We start from the raw sequence: 13,652 nt of genomic DNA, 5'->3' as shown, positions 1-13,652 counted from the left end.
AGGAAAGGGGCCACATGTGAGAGCCGCACCAATCCCCAGCCATCTCTACCACCCTTACACTTCCCCAAACTTGTCCTTTGTCTTTGGACACACTCCTTAGATACACATGAAACGCATTCCATTTACACACCAAAAGCACGTCGGACACACCTCAGACACAGTACCAGGCACACCACCTTCACCCCTTCCTCCCACCGTTTAACACGCCCTCTCAAAGGCCTGGACCCTTTGAATGCTGAAGAGAAAATGGAAATGAAGGTGCAATGCCCATAAAGCTACAACAGAAAATTTATCAGATTTCATACTTAAAAATAGTACAGTGACACAGTGGAGAGTGAGAGTTAGGGACACGTATTGAGTTTACCTGCCCCTGTGGGTGGGGCAAAAATAACCATTTTATACTCGAACTAAAAATCTTCCCTTTCATATCTCATCATCTTTCTTCAGTACCATAGAGGCTACATTTTCCAAGACCTAATGTGGGGTGCAGCCTACAGTTACCAAGACAAATATGGCCTAAAATCAACAAATAAATCAAGACCTCCGGCATTATCTCATTAGTCCGGGCATGGTAAAGAAAAATGCTTAGGAAACCTATTCAGAAACTGTCTTGAGCTTTGGTTGCGTACTCAGATATTCAGTGTACTCAAATAGCTACGAAACACTTCACAGCCAAAACCAAACTTTTTTGAGTGTTAGTTGTGTAAAAATTAGGTATTTATCTTTTTCATTTCACCGATATAACTACCAAACATTTATTTTAATCTAAAAGAGAATGAATACTTCTAAGACAAAAGGGAGTGAATATTTCTGTGAAAAAAATAGAGCTAAATATTCCATCCAATACTTCACTCCTGTAATGACCTGTGTATCGTAAGTACTGGTTAAAATGATTTATGTATACCTCTCAGAAGCTTCATACAACCCTCTCCCACATCCAGGGCTGAAAGGGTTAATAATATCAATATTGACTCCCTCAGGTGAATCAAATTGTCCAACATTATTTCGAATACATTACTAACGTTGTTCCCAGTATGAGAAGGCTAAGATCCTTTTTAGATACTTCTCCTAAACCGCTGTAACATATTTTGCTTTCTTTTCTCGGCTTGAAGGGGTTCAGTGCCGTATTATTAAAACTAACAACATGAAGGTATGAAGAGGCCTGTAGTTTTTCACAATGCTTTATGAAGATGTGATGATCATGGAATTTGTCTGTCATTTCCGTATCGTTGCTGACTGCACTCTGTAATGTGGGATGCAAGCTAAAAACTCCTAACAATTAAAGGCGTTCCATAAATGTGAAGATCATATAGCATATTTTTCCTTCTGCATCGTTACTGACTACATTCTGTAATGTGGGATAGCAGACTGATCACATCAAACAACTAGAGGGGCACTCAGTGGAGCGCATCTCTCCGACAAGGGAAACGTAATTTCCAAACCACTCTTCATAATGGGTGAGGTTTTCTTATTACTGATTATGGTTTCGCAAAAAGTGTTTTCTGGATCCAGAATCTGTAAAAAGATCCGGATCGGCCCCCAAAGTTAACTGACTGTTCCCTAGGACATGGGCTATCTGCCCACCAAATTTGGTCCAAAACTCTCTTTTGGTTTTTGAGTGATCTTGCTAACAGACCGACAAACAAACAAACAGGAGTGAAAACATACTCTCTTTGTCGGAGTGAATTAGAGGAGTTCCATGACAATCAAAATAATATGGGCTTGCTTACTCCTTGACTCAAGCCGTGTTAATAATACGGCTGTAAAAATCTTTATAAATACCTTCCCAAGTCCCTTCCAGCCTGCCTTGCCGCCCCTATAAACTGTTGCCTCAAGATAATAACAGCTTAATTAACTATTGTCCCAGAGTCCTATGAATTTCAGGGATTTTCCTGGATGCCCCCCTATTCCATTCAATTATGTCTGTGTCAGTCGCTGAATGGAAGGCTTACTATCACGTAAGCTATTTTTTTTCCTTTTGCCTCAGTATTCACTCTTTAAATGTATTTGTGTATGTCTTCCCCTTGTCATACTTGGATTCTGTTGAACAGTTCACTGATCCACGCAGTAGGGTCAAAGGTGGGCCTTCATACTGTGTACTGATGTAGTGCATTAGTCCTGTTGCCCTTGTATAATTTGGTAGACGCCTGGTGGTCTAGTGAGTCGAGGCACTCCTACTAGATGTGGCCCACAAGGGTCTACTTCCAAGGGGCTATTGGCATTTGATACTCAAGTATTGGCATTCAGGGACAAGTACTTGGCCACTCTTGTTTGAAATGTCTGAAATGAGTAGCCTAGCCCCGAACCTTATGCTTCTGATCGGGCAATACTGGACTGAATGATGGATAGAAATGATCTCATATCAAAGTGCCGTGACTTTTTCATAGCAACCTTCGACGGTATTGTTCCATAAGCGCAGGATCAATGTATAGACACATTAATTTCATTTTTATGTATCTTTTCCCTTCGCCATTTGTCTCATTGTTAATAACTCATATGTTTTGTTTTCAGGGACGGCTGGGATTCGAATCATGGAGATGCAGGTGCCCAGTATCGTCAAGGTGGGCTCTACGGTGAAGCTGGCCTGCCGATATGACCTGGAGGGAGCCAACTTGTACTCGCTAACATGGTGGCGCGGCGCTGAACAGTTTTACCAGTTCAGCCCATCCAGTGCTGACCCAGTTATTATATACGACTCTCCGGGCATCGTGGTGGACGTGAGTGTTTCCTAACTTTTGCAGTCAACTGAACATTTTTTTTTCTCGCTCCTCAGCCAGGGAACTTTAATCTTTTACATCTGACTTTATACTCCTCCCCCTCAAGCTTCGTGGTGGATGTAAAAGAGTTACTGGACCGTTTCCCCCCAAACACTGTACTTGACGAGCGTGTTAATCAGCCTTTACTTGCCTATCTGCCGGTGAGGCGTTGGGGAGTTCAATTCCTGCAGCAATGATCCTATTAATGTATGTTAAATCTCTCTGGTCATCTTGGTTTACGTGAGTGACGAATTGTACTCTTATGCTGTAGAACCTTTACACTCCCATGTATATTGTTTTTGAATATTGTACTTTTGCACTGAACAGTGGTCAAAGAAGTGACGTGTTCTCTGAAAAGACGCAAATTTGATCCTAGGCCGGGGCAGGGAGCGGTTTGATGATATGAATTTCGTCAGAACTGACTTTGTTGCTCTTCCCAGAGATCTACAAACATGTCATTAAAACATCCTCACTAATACCATCAGACCAGTCGTGAATGAGACAACCCTAGTATGTATTCAGAGTGTGGACAGTGGGAATTAGTGCCGAAATGGTAACATGGAAAGGTATGTGGCACATAGGACAGGTGGGCCTCTAGGAACTGATGTCAAGTGTATTACCGGACTTGGACACACACACACACACACACACACACACACACACACACACACACACACACACACACACACACACACACACACACACACACACACACACACACACACACATTGCATCAAGCTCATATATGGTACACGACCCAAGAGTTTGAAGATTTGATTGGCGGGTGGGAGCCATCGCGCTTGCCCTCCTCCTCAGCTCGAAGAATTAGATACCGTCATGAGCTTCAGTACTCGTAGCATACGGCCAAGAAAGGACCATTAAGTCTATTACTGTTTGTTTTCCTTTGTACCCAATTGTACTCTTTTGTAGATGTACATTTATTTATCGAAGGCACAGTAGATATTCTTAGGATTCTGAAAATACTTTTGTGATAATAAATGTATGCCTAATATTAAGGGACTTCTGGTGTGACAAAGTTTTTTGCTGATTTTAATCTGTGACCTTGAGATCAAGGTCAAGGTCATTCATACTATGCATGTCATGTTCACTAATGGCCCACTACATTTCCACCGAGTTTGATCATAATCGGCCAAATAATTTCCGATTTAACACTTTTAGGTCTGAGGGGGCATTTTGATTTTCCTTAATATCTCAAAAAGTATTTGTTGCATCTCAAAAACAGTAACCAGTGCACTAGCATATGTTAACGACTAAATACTGGCATATTTGCAAAACAATCGATGCAGTAGTTTTTGCTGCACAGGTGAACAAAAGTTGAAAAAATAACATACAGGGCGCTAGAGCAAGGAAAAAAAAAAGGTACCAAAAGAAGCCTGCAGCCAAAATGCATCACTCCTGAAAATTTCAAGTCTCTATCTCGACCGGTCTTGGAATGCCAGGCTTTTAAATCTCCCCCCCCCCCTCTTCCCTGAATACAAATGTTATCCGCAATATCAGAAAGAACACAGAATGTGGAGTTCTTAGTAACCAGTAAGTGCTCTTTGTGCGCGCTTAACGAGCGAGCGAGCGCTTGTACATACGCATGTCATCAATTTCATCTTTGTGTAAACTTTCAACATCTCTGGTGAGGCAGTTGAACAATAACAGAAGAATAATTGAGCTAAAATATTTCCTTTTACAAGTGTTCTCTCTCACATGTTATTTCTCTGATGTGCATATAACAAGGAGCCGTAGCATTTATCACTCGCGCAATGTTCAGTTCTCTGCTCCCGACCTGCCGTGTCAACAAACTGCGTCGGTAAACGCTTGGCTATTGACTGAATGATAAAATCCAGAAATGGGGCGATTACTCTTGCTGATTTCACCCCCTAAACATAGAAAAAACGTTCATATAAAATTATGAGCGAAATATCTGATAGTGTTATGAATCATGCAAGAAAACAGTGTTACAACAGGAAATCCTTTTATATTCAGTTTCAAAGAGGAGCATGTCAATTGAAGCCCTCGGTAGATTCCCTTGGAAAGCCGGGATTCCAAGGGGTTTCCTTGGTCTCATGAGTAAATATATAGCTAGAAACAAAATTTGTTGAATGTATCTACTATCCGCCGAAAGAATCTCTTTTCTATCTCAGTAGAAAAGTTACTAGCCTCTGAAAACCATCGCAGTCGGGCCGTGTTGTGTCAGGCCAGGCCGGGTCGTGTCGGGCCACTCATTTCTCAGCTAAACTTAGAGTGAACATAGCTTCTCTCGCTGCGCTCGGTCGCTCATAATAATAGTAATAATAATAATAATAATAATAATAACTGGAAATACAGTTGCTTTTCTTCTAATTACGGTGTCGCTGTCAGATTAGACTTTAATGAAAAAAATTACAGTCACGTCCAACTCCCAGTGTTATTGAATCTTAAAACCGATTTTACTGCCACCCACAAAATCTGGGAGAGAGAGAGAGAGAGAGAGAGAGAGAGAGAGAAGGTTGGGAAAAGATGAAGAAGGAGACCCAGATGAAGGTGGAGAGATAAGCTGTGAGTGTGTGTAGGGGAGAGTGAGAGAATGACTTGTAGAGTGTGAGTGAGGTGGGCGGTAGGAGGAGGAAATGGTGACCGAGAAGGGGGTGGAGAGATAAGCTGCCGATGTGTGTGAGGGAGAGTGAGGGACTGGACCAGGATGTATAATAATTCTTTTGATTTTTCACAAGTATCCACTAATATCTCCCCAAATCACCCACGGCTGTGAAAAGTTCCTAGGAGGTATTCATCAACGCTCTCAGAGAATAGCACAACTGTGATCTGAAACACTGTCAGACTTGATTGCTAGTGAAAAACCATGCTACTGTTTGCAAAAGTGTTTTGCCTATATATGACCAATTTGATTTGTCTGACTCATATTATGCAAAATTATAAAGTTGCAAATACAAATAAACATACTGATATACATATCGTTGCCTATATATCGATATTTCAACAATTACTTGTACTTATTTTCAAATACAAAATTTTGAGTTGCCGGTTTCGCATTTTTAGTCAGTTACGTTCTTTGTACTACAAATTTAAGTTAGTTTGTGATAATAAATGCTGTGTTTGAAATAGGTAATGATAACGTATTTATTGGTGGTATTGGTAGTAGAGGATGAAGAAGCTAATATTAATCTCTGAAATCCGGCGAGCACCTCGCATCACGCATTCGCTCCCTAACTCACACACTCTACTCGGAAAACTGCTTGTGAGTGCATACGAGAGTAACATTTCTGGAAAGTCATTTATTCCCGAGTATGCAATGCTGTCATGAACACTGCACTATTGGATTTCCAGGTATGATCTCAGTGTCAATGCCACTTTCATATCAGCAGCTACAACTTGACGCCTCTCAGTGCCGTTCTCATTCACCCTCTAACTAAATCAGTCACATACACGAGGTCAGGACGATCCAGTCTATACATTTTTCAGTCACATACACGAGGTCAGGACGATCCAGTCTATACATTTTTCAGTCACATACACGAGGTCAGGACGATCCAGTCTATACATTTTTCAGTCACAAACACGAGGTCAACACGATCCAGTCTATACATTTTTCTTCGTTTGCCATCATCGTATAAATCATCAAAGTCACTGCGAGGGCGAAAATAGCACGGATGATGGATTTCACGTTGTTGTTGATCGGCCATTTTGCTTCCTCTAGCGCTTGTGAGAAACTCCTAAATCCTTGTGACAGCTCCCACCTCGCCTAACTGAGCCCCCGAGATGTGAAAAGTCGCAGCGCTTGTGAGGCTTCATAAATAGCCCTTAGGATTTCTCGCAAGTTTATGAACACTCATGAGGACTTACGAGTTGCCATAAGGACTTAGGAGCTTTGATAAATACAAGCCCTGACTTGGAAATAGTGAGGTGGATGGTAGGAGAAGGAGAGGGAGACCGGGAAGGAGCATGGAGAGACAAGCTGAGAGAGTGAGTACGGGAGAGTGAGAGACTGACTGAGAGAGTGAGTACGGGAGAGTGAGAGACTGACTAGGAGATTGTATGTAAGAGAGATATGGGTGAAAGAAGAAGGAGAGGGGGACTGAGAACGAGGTGAGGTAAAATGCAAGAGTATGTAAGGAACTAGAGTGAAAGAATTTATGTTCAACTTAAGTGAGACCCGTTGTAGCAAGGGGACGTGTGGTAATCAAGTGACCTGTTGTACAGTAGCTAAGTGAACTGCTGTAGCTGAGGCTTGTAGTTAAGAAACCTGTTGTAGATAAGAGACCTGTTGTAGCTCAACCCTGTTGTAGCTAAGAGACCTGGTGTAATTAAGAAAATGGAGAAGATAATAGTACAGGGAACTGAAGGGGATGGAAGAACAAGAGGAGGGACGTAAGAGGAGGAGGGACGGGAATGAGAGGAAGGGGAATGGTGTCGTTAGGAGACCTGTTTTAGCTACGAGACTTGTTGTAGCTAGGAGACCTGTTGCAGCTAGGAGACTTGTTGTAGCTAGGAGACCTGTTGCAGCTAGGAGACTTGTTGTGCCTAGGAGACCTATTGTACCTAGAAAACCTGTTGTAACTAGATGAGCAGTTGTAGCTGGGAAACCTGTTGTAGCTAACGTGGTAAATTTAACGCCTTCAGTACAACTGTATAATTATTTGCACAGTCTTGCTATATTGGCAGATGATTTTACTGAGCAAATTTGGTAAAGGATAATTGAGTTCGTTTTCGGAACAGGAGGTGAACACAGGACGCTATAATTAGTGACAATTTGTGACAGCTTAATTAGGAGCGGAGAGGAGGACTGGTGAGGTGAGATGGAGGAAGGGGTGAAGACAGAGAGAGGGAGGAGAAGGGAGGCAGGATACAAGGGTGGAAGAGTAAAGAAGGATGGAGGGAGAGTGGAGAGAGGGAGGAGAAGGGAGGTAGTAGAAAAAGAGGGTGGAAAAATAAAGAGATGAAGAGGAAAGGTGGGAGGGTAGGAATGGAATAGATGAGAGAGGAGGGGAGGGAATGGTGGAATGGAGGACAATGGGCTGGGGGAGTGACGAGAGGAAAGGGGGGGACAGGCGGAGACATGATAGGGAAAGAAGGAAGGCGATGGGGATGAAGGACAGGAGAGGGAGGAAAGACGGGGGAAGTGGAGGTTAATGAGAGGAGGGGAAAAGGAAATGAAGAGGAAAGATGAGTAAGAAGTGGAGGTGTGTTTAATGGAGTGGGGGGAATTGGAGAGTGAGGGAATGGAGATGATGAAAGTAGAGGGAATTGGAGAGGATGGAAGAACTGAAGGAGGGACGTAAGAGGAGGAGGGACGGGAGGTTGGGAATGAGAGGAAGGGGAGTGAAGTGGGATGCAATGGAAGGGGGTAAAAAGAGGAGGGATAGGGGGAGGGAAGAGGAAGAGATAGGGACGTAAGAGAGAACGGAGGTGGAAAGGTAATGTCGGAGGGTGTGAATTAGAGAGAGAGAGAGAGAGAGAGAGAGAGAGAGGAGGGGAGGGGAGGGGATGAAAAAAGTAGGAGAGAGTGGGGAAGAGATTGAGGAGAGGCAAAAGAGCGAGTGAAGAGAGGTAAAGAGAGCAGAGCAGAGGGTGAGGAGAGAGAAGTGGTGCAGGAGAGGCTGGAGGGATGAAGCAACAAGTTAGCTACATTTCTTTCACTTTAACTTGGCTCAGATTTTAGTCCTTTTGTAGCTTATTCTCGTAGCTCAGTGGCAGAAAAAGGCAATATTGGCAGGGAAGGGTAATATTAAGGCTCTACATCCTTCCCACAGCACTTCTTCGTGACTAGCATCATACTCTAGTGTTAATCTAATGCTGCAGGTTAGTGTTCCGTATGCGAAGTTGCTAATTTAGGCGAAGTCAGAGAAAAAAATAATGTAACGACATTGATAGGCCTGGATGAATGTTGGATGGAAAGATGCAGTTCCATCAGCATCTGTCCGTCTCTCCACCGCATCTTTATCTATCTATCCATCGATCTGTCTGTCCTGGAGGAGGTGACCACGATTAAACTGTTTCCATATCGCCCTGACCTCCGCCATCAGGCTACCCACCCTCCAGCTCACGCCATCCTCCTTTTTATACTTCTCCACCACATTCTCATTCTTTAACAGAGTAACATAGCAGATTATGAAACAAAAGCATTCAGAGGCCGAATGCTAATTGCCCTCCAAAATATGATGTTGGCTACCTTCAAACCAAATCTGAAGACGTGATATTATGGCAAAGCGCGCGCGCGTGCACACACACACACACACACACACACACACACACACACACACACACACACACACACACACACACACACACACACACACACACACACACACACACACACACACACACACACACACACACACACACACACACACACACACACACACACACACACACACACACACACACACACACACACACACACACACACACACACACACACACACACACACACACACACACACACACACACACACAAAACTACATTGCCTCGTCACGCTAAAGGTGGGCGATAAGAATAGGACAAGTTTACATATACAAATACAGATATAACATACAGAGCAAAATTAGGTATAATAACCACAGTAAAATCGTCAATAAGCACTTACCATTTCATTTCAACTTGGATCAAGCTTTTTGCCCTTTTGCAGCTTATTTTTCCTAACTGAAAATAAAAAATGCTCTGACTACACATGTTTTCCATGGCAATTCTTCGTGACTAGCATCATATTCCAGTGTAAGTCTGTTATTATAAGTTCATACTGAAGATGGATAAACGACATTTTTAGGACATATCAGAGAAAAAAGTACCGTACATTGAGGCATATCATAAAAGACGTTACTGCCATTCCACCAGTCCTAAGTAGCACACTCCCTAACCGATTTTCAGTATGGATAGTGGGTATTGGTACTCAGGTGGTGACAATTAAAGGTGTGCGGCATGAACTACTGTAGGAGGAGAGGCGAGGCTCATTAAACAGAATATGAAGCTTATGTCCAGGGTCCGACAGAGGACGTAAAGCAATGGATCACCCCTGCTTTAGTATGACGCAGGTGAATTACTGAACTTCTGGAACGGGCTTTTCATGTTCAGAGTCGAATGCGGTGCTGAAGAGGGACGCCTTCACGTAATGCCACCTACATAGCTGGGTAGTGGAGTTGCCTGGTTATGCAAACGTCCCTCAACTCCCTCCGTACGGTGAGCTGCAGGAGAGGAGTAACTTCAATTTGCAGAGCACTGGGTTAACATTCAGATGAACTTGGAGCTGCAACAACAGAAACTACAAATACTACTAGAATCGGATGCAGAAAAGAGCTACAAATGAACTACCAAAACTGATAGACCAGGGGAAGGAATTTTCTTTGACTAGGAGTCGGGAGTGAAGTTCGGGACGTGAGCGAGGAGATGGAGGGAGGAACGAAGGACTCTTTTTAGGACAGGCAACTTTCTTTTAACCTTCAAACTGCACTGAGGGTCTCGTGATAATTAAAAGCTTCAGAACTTAACCGAAAGAAATCCCTACTCCACTTACACTAGCAGCTGAAGAGTTGTAGAGACAGTATTTGGTTTCGTAAGGTTTTCCTGTGATTAATCTAACCACCACAGGTTAGCTACATTGAAATAGGTATACTTCCCCATTGCAGCCAAATGGTTATTGAGATTATTGTTAAATATATCTCTCAGTAGCCGTTTTTCTGTTACCAGCATAATAATTTGATGTTAATCAGAGTATAACACCAAATATCCATCAACGCATGACAAGGGTAGTACGAGTGAAGGTTGGAAAGTGGGTGGGGATAAGGGATGGGGGGTGAGGGAAGGGAGTATTTACTTGGAAGGGATGTTGGGGTGCAGACTGATAAGAAGAATGTATCCAGGGATGAGAATTCTGGAAGGTATAGTGGTTTGGAAGAGGTGATGGTAGCAAGAATAAATTTTAAAAAGACGCCTCTGAACTAATCTCAGCTTGAGGTTATATGTCATGAAAATAGTAAAGAAGAAATGAGAGCTGAGAGCTGCAGGAGCCGATGGTGGTCGAAGCAGGGAGAGGAAGAGGAGCAGGAGAGGGTCTGGCCTGGGCACCAAACTTTAGTCCCCAGCACGGCGGGGTCTTAAAACTTAGCAGGGTGAGTTGGTAATGTTTTCCGCCGTCCTGAATACTTGATGGTGATACCGAGGGAGTCAAGTCCAAGAAGTCACGAAGAGAACATCATATGAGCTACACCACCGAATGATTTAAAACCTATTTACAGATTTGCTGAAGACGAGCAGTAGTTTTTTTTTTTTTTTTTGTCCTCTTACTATGAGAGGCCATTCTTCATTACTAAATCCTTCATGTAGCGGTAGCAAGGATATAGAAATGAGACGTCATAATATTTAGACTTTTTGGTTTTCTAGGTGCAGCTGCAGTCATTAGTTCCGTTGTACTGTCTCGAAGCTGTCTCGAAGCATATAATGTGTCGAATCCTAGTGTGACCCTGCTAAATTACGCACTATGATTCAAAGTGATTGGAGGGTCTGACATTTCATTTCATTAGTTCGGGACCCCAGAACTGTTGAAGCTTATTGACCGCAGCTGTTTCGGACTAATTAAGTGAAACACCAACTAATTTCCAGTGTATTGAATTTTTGATGCTGATACTGAGGGAGAAATTTCAAGAGCTCCTGCAGTGAAAGCTTACATAATTAGCAGGTTAGCAACAACCTCAATTATGCAACGACTTCCATTAGTGCTAAAATGAGCCACCTAGCCCTCCTGTGTTAATCATGAAGGCTCCAGGAACACATCAGTCAATTATGGAGCTTGGCACATCTTTACGGCCAGCAGGTGACAAAGAGATAGTTAATTACCCCTGGCAGCCTGAGCATCCTTCACCATTCCTCTGCATTAAAGTTGCTTCAGTACTTCACCGACTTGCTGTACTGTAGGCGCCATGGGATGTACCACGAAATATTGAATGAATGTATTGAACTCTTCTCCCTCTTCCCCGCCTCCCTCTCTTCCTCCCTCCCTTCTCTGTCTCTGTCTGTCTGTCTGTCTGTCTGTCTGTCTGTCTCTGTCGTGTTAAAGGTATACTACACCCTCTGACATTCACGTACAGGCAGAGTGTATTGGCAATTGAAATGATCAGTGGCAGCTTCCCGTGGGTGCAGTGATGGATACAACAATGATATACGGATTTTATGCATGTCTGAGGTTTAGGGAGGGTCGTGAATTATTGTCGTTCTCTCCTTATAGACAAAACAATGGTAGTAACAAAAAGTGATTTGAAGAGAAGTGCATTTTAAACCTATGTGTGACTGACAAAGAAAACACCAAAACAATCCCCGAGACCACGGATGGGAACCTGTTATGAAAGGAGGATTAGATTTATGCCTATTCACTGCACCAGGTTCATCTTTTGTCAAGTCTCTAATTTCCCGTTGAAGGCGATAATACACTGATCCACACAGTATGCCTGGTGATTGAGATGCAATTTAAGGTCGTCTCGGGAGGGTCGAGATTCGTGTCGTTCCTTTCATGCAGGCAGAACTGCTTTGTAGGCAAGAAAAAAAATGCCCAGGGTAAGAAAAAGAAAGTTAGTATTTCATCAGGGCGCAACGTGATTGATTTTACCCTAAGTGACAAGCCTACATAGTGGAATAGCACGGTAGGGTCTGCTGATGACTTAAACTGTTCTCTGCCCCAGCGGAGATTTGAACCTAGGTCCGGTAGGACTGCAGACCACCTCTCTACCGACTGAGCCTCAGCCTCCCCCTATTTGGTTGAAAGTGACGGACATGGTCAAGTGTGATGTAGGCGCAGTCAAAGAGTAAGCAAACTTTTGTCTGTGAATGTATAATGCAGTTCTCATTTTCACACCGGCTATTTAGTAGTGGACAATACTGAATTCAAATCTGCTCAGTTTTTTTCTTTGCAACAAGTTTTAGAGAAAACCACAAAAATTGTAAAGCTGTAACTTTTCATATATATATATTTGTAGTCCCTCTTATGATCTGAAAGGAGTATGGTTACAGTTAAGCATACAGTTAGTAATGGTGGTGCTGGTAGGTAATGATGGTGGAGATATGGTTATAAAACTTGCCTGTACACTGAACTAATGCATTCTTCGACACGTTTGTTTTCAGATCTTGCTGATGTTACACAAGAAGTTATCTTAGGGTCTTCAGATCTTGTTTTTATACCGAAAATAGTTGTGGCGAATATGAGTATAAATGTTGATTGTGCAGTGGATGAATGTAATGATACCAAAACACTGCTAGACGAGGGGCTGTGTTGGTAGTGAGAGTGTTGGTAGGAGATTGTCGTGTTGGTAGGAGCTGATTGTTTTGTAGGTAAAAGAGCTGATGACTGTAGAAATCTGTGTCGTGGGTGATGTGGATGAAGATTACAAGTAGACTAGTGCTTGCCCGAAAAAATTACGGGACTAACTAATAGTCTTTCCACCACAAAATGTTTGCAAACACCATTATCATTGTTTCCATACAGTTACTGAGCCCACAATGACCAATTCTGACCAGAATATGGAAAAAATGATTTTCGCATATTTTCGCATCACGATTTCAGAGAATTTTGTTCTGTAGCGTCGTGCGCGATCGCCAAAATTTTTGTTCAGTATTTTTCTGCCACTGCCTGGACTTGCCCCGACTTATAAAAAAAAAAAAAAAAAAAAAAAAAAAAAAAGCGGAGAGGGCATACCTCCGCCAATGCTATTGCCATTGAAAAGGATCCTGATGCGCATCCGCTCCAAAATGTAATAAATTCTTTCTTTGGTGGATATCCCACCTTCCAACAAAATTTCATTGATATTCATTGGGAACTTTTGGAGATATTGTGCGGGATACTCGGGATCAGGATCCGGAACCGGCCCAAAATTTAATCATTTCTTCCTTGGTCCATGGCCCACCCATCC

The 13,652-nt window shown here is 42.8% G+C and overlaps 1 protein-coding gene across 1 annotated transcript in view; it reads left to right on the top strand.

Moving 5' to 3' along the window:
- The window catches only part of LOC145391048 (uncharacterized), a 73,143-nt gene that overhangs the window by 33,098 nt on the left and 26,393 nt on the right, over positions 1-13,652 (top strand). The window contains exon 3 of the mRNA XM_080265781.1: positions 2,512-2,723. Within this exon, the coding sequence (XP_080121907.1) occupies positions 2,512-2,723 (212 nt within the window). The remainder of the gene's footprint in view (positions 1-2,511; positions 2,724-13,652) is intronic.

The sequence above is a fragment of the Coenobita brevimanus genome, chromosome 16 (assembly GCF_032717465.1).
Source record: "Coenobita brevimanus isolate Jiangsu-jjx chromosome 16, ASM3271746v2, whole genome shotgun sequence".
Taxonomy (NCBI): Eukaryota; Metazoa; Arthropoda; class Malacostraca; order Decapoda; family Coenobitidae; genus Coenobita; species Coenobita brevimanus.
This window is presented reverse-complemented; position numbering and strand designations above follow the sequence as displayed.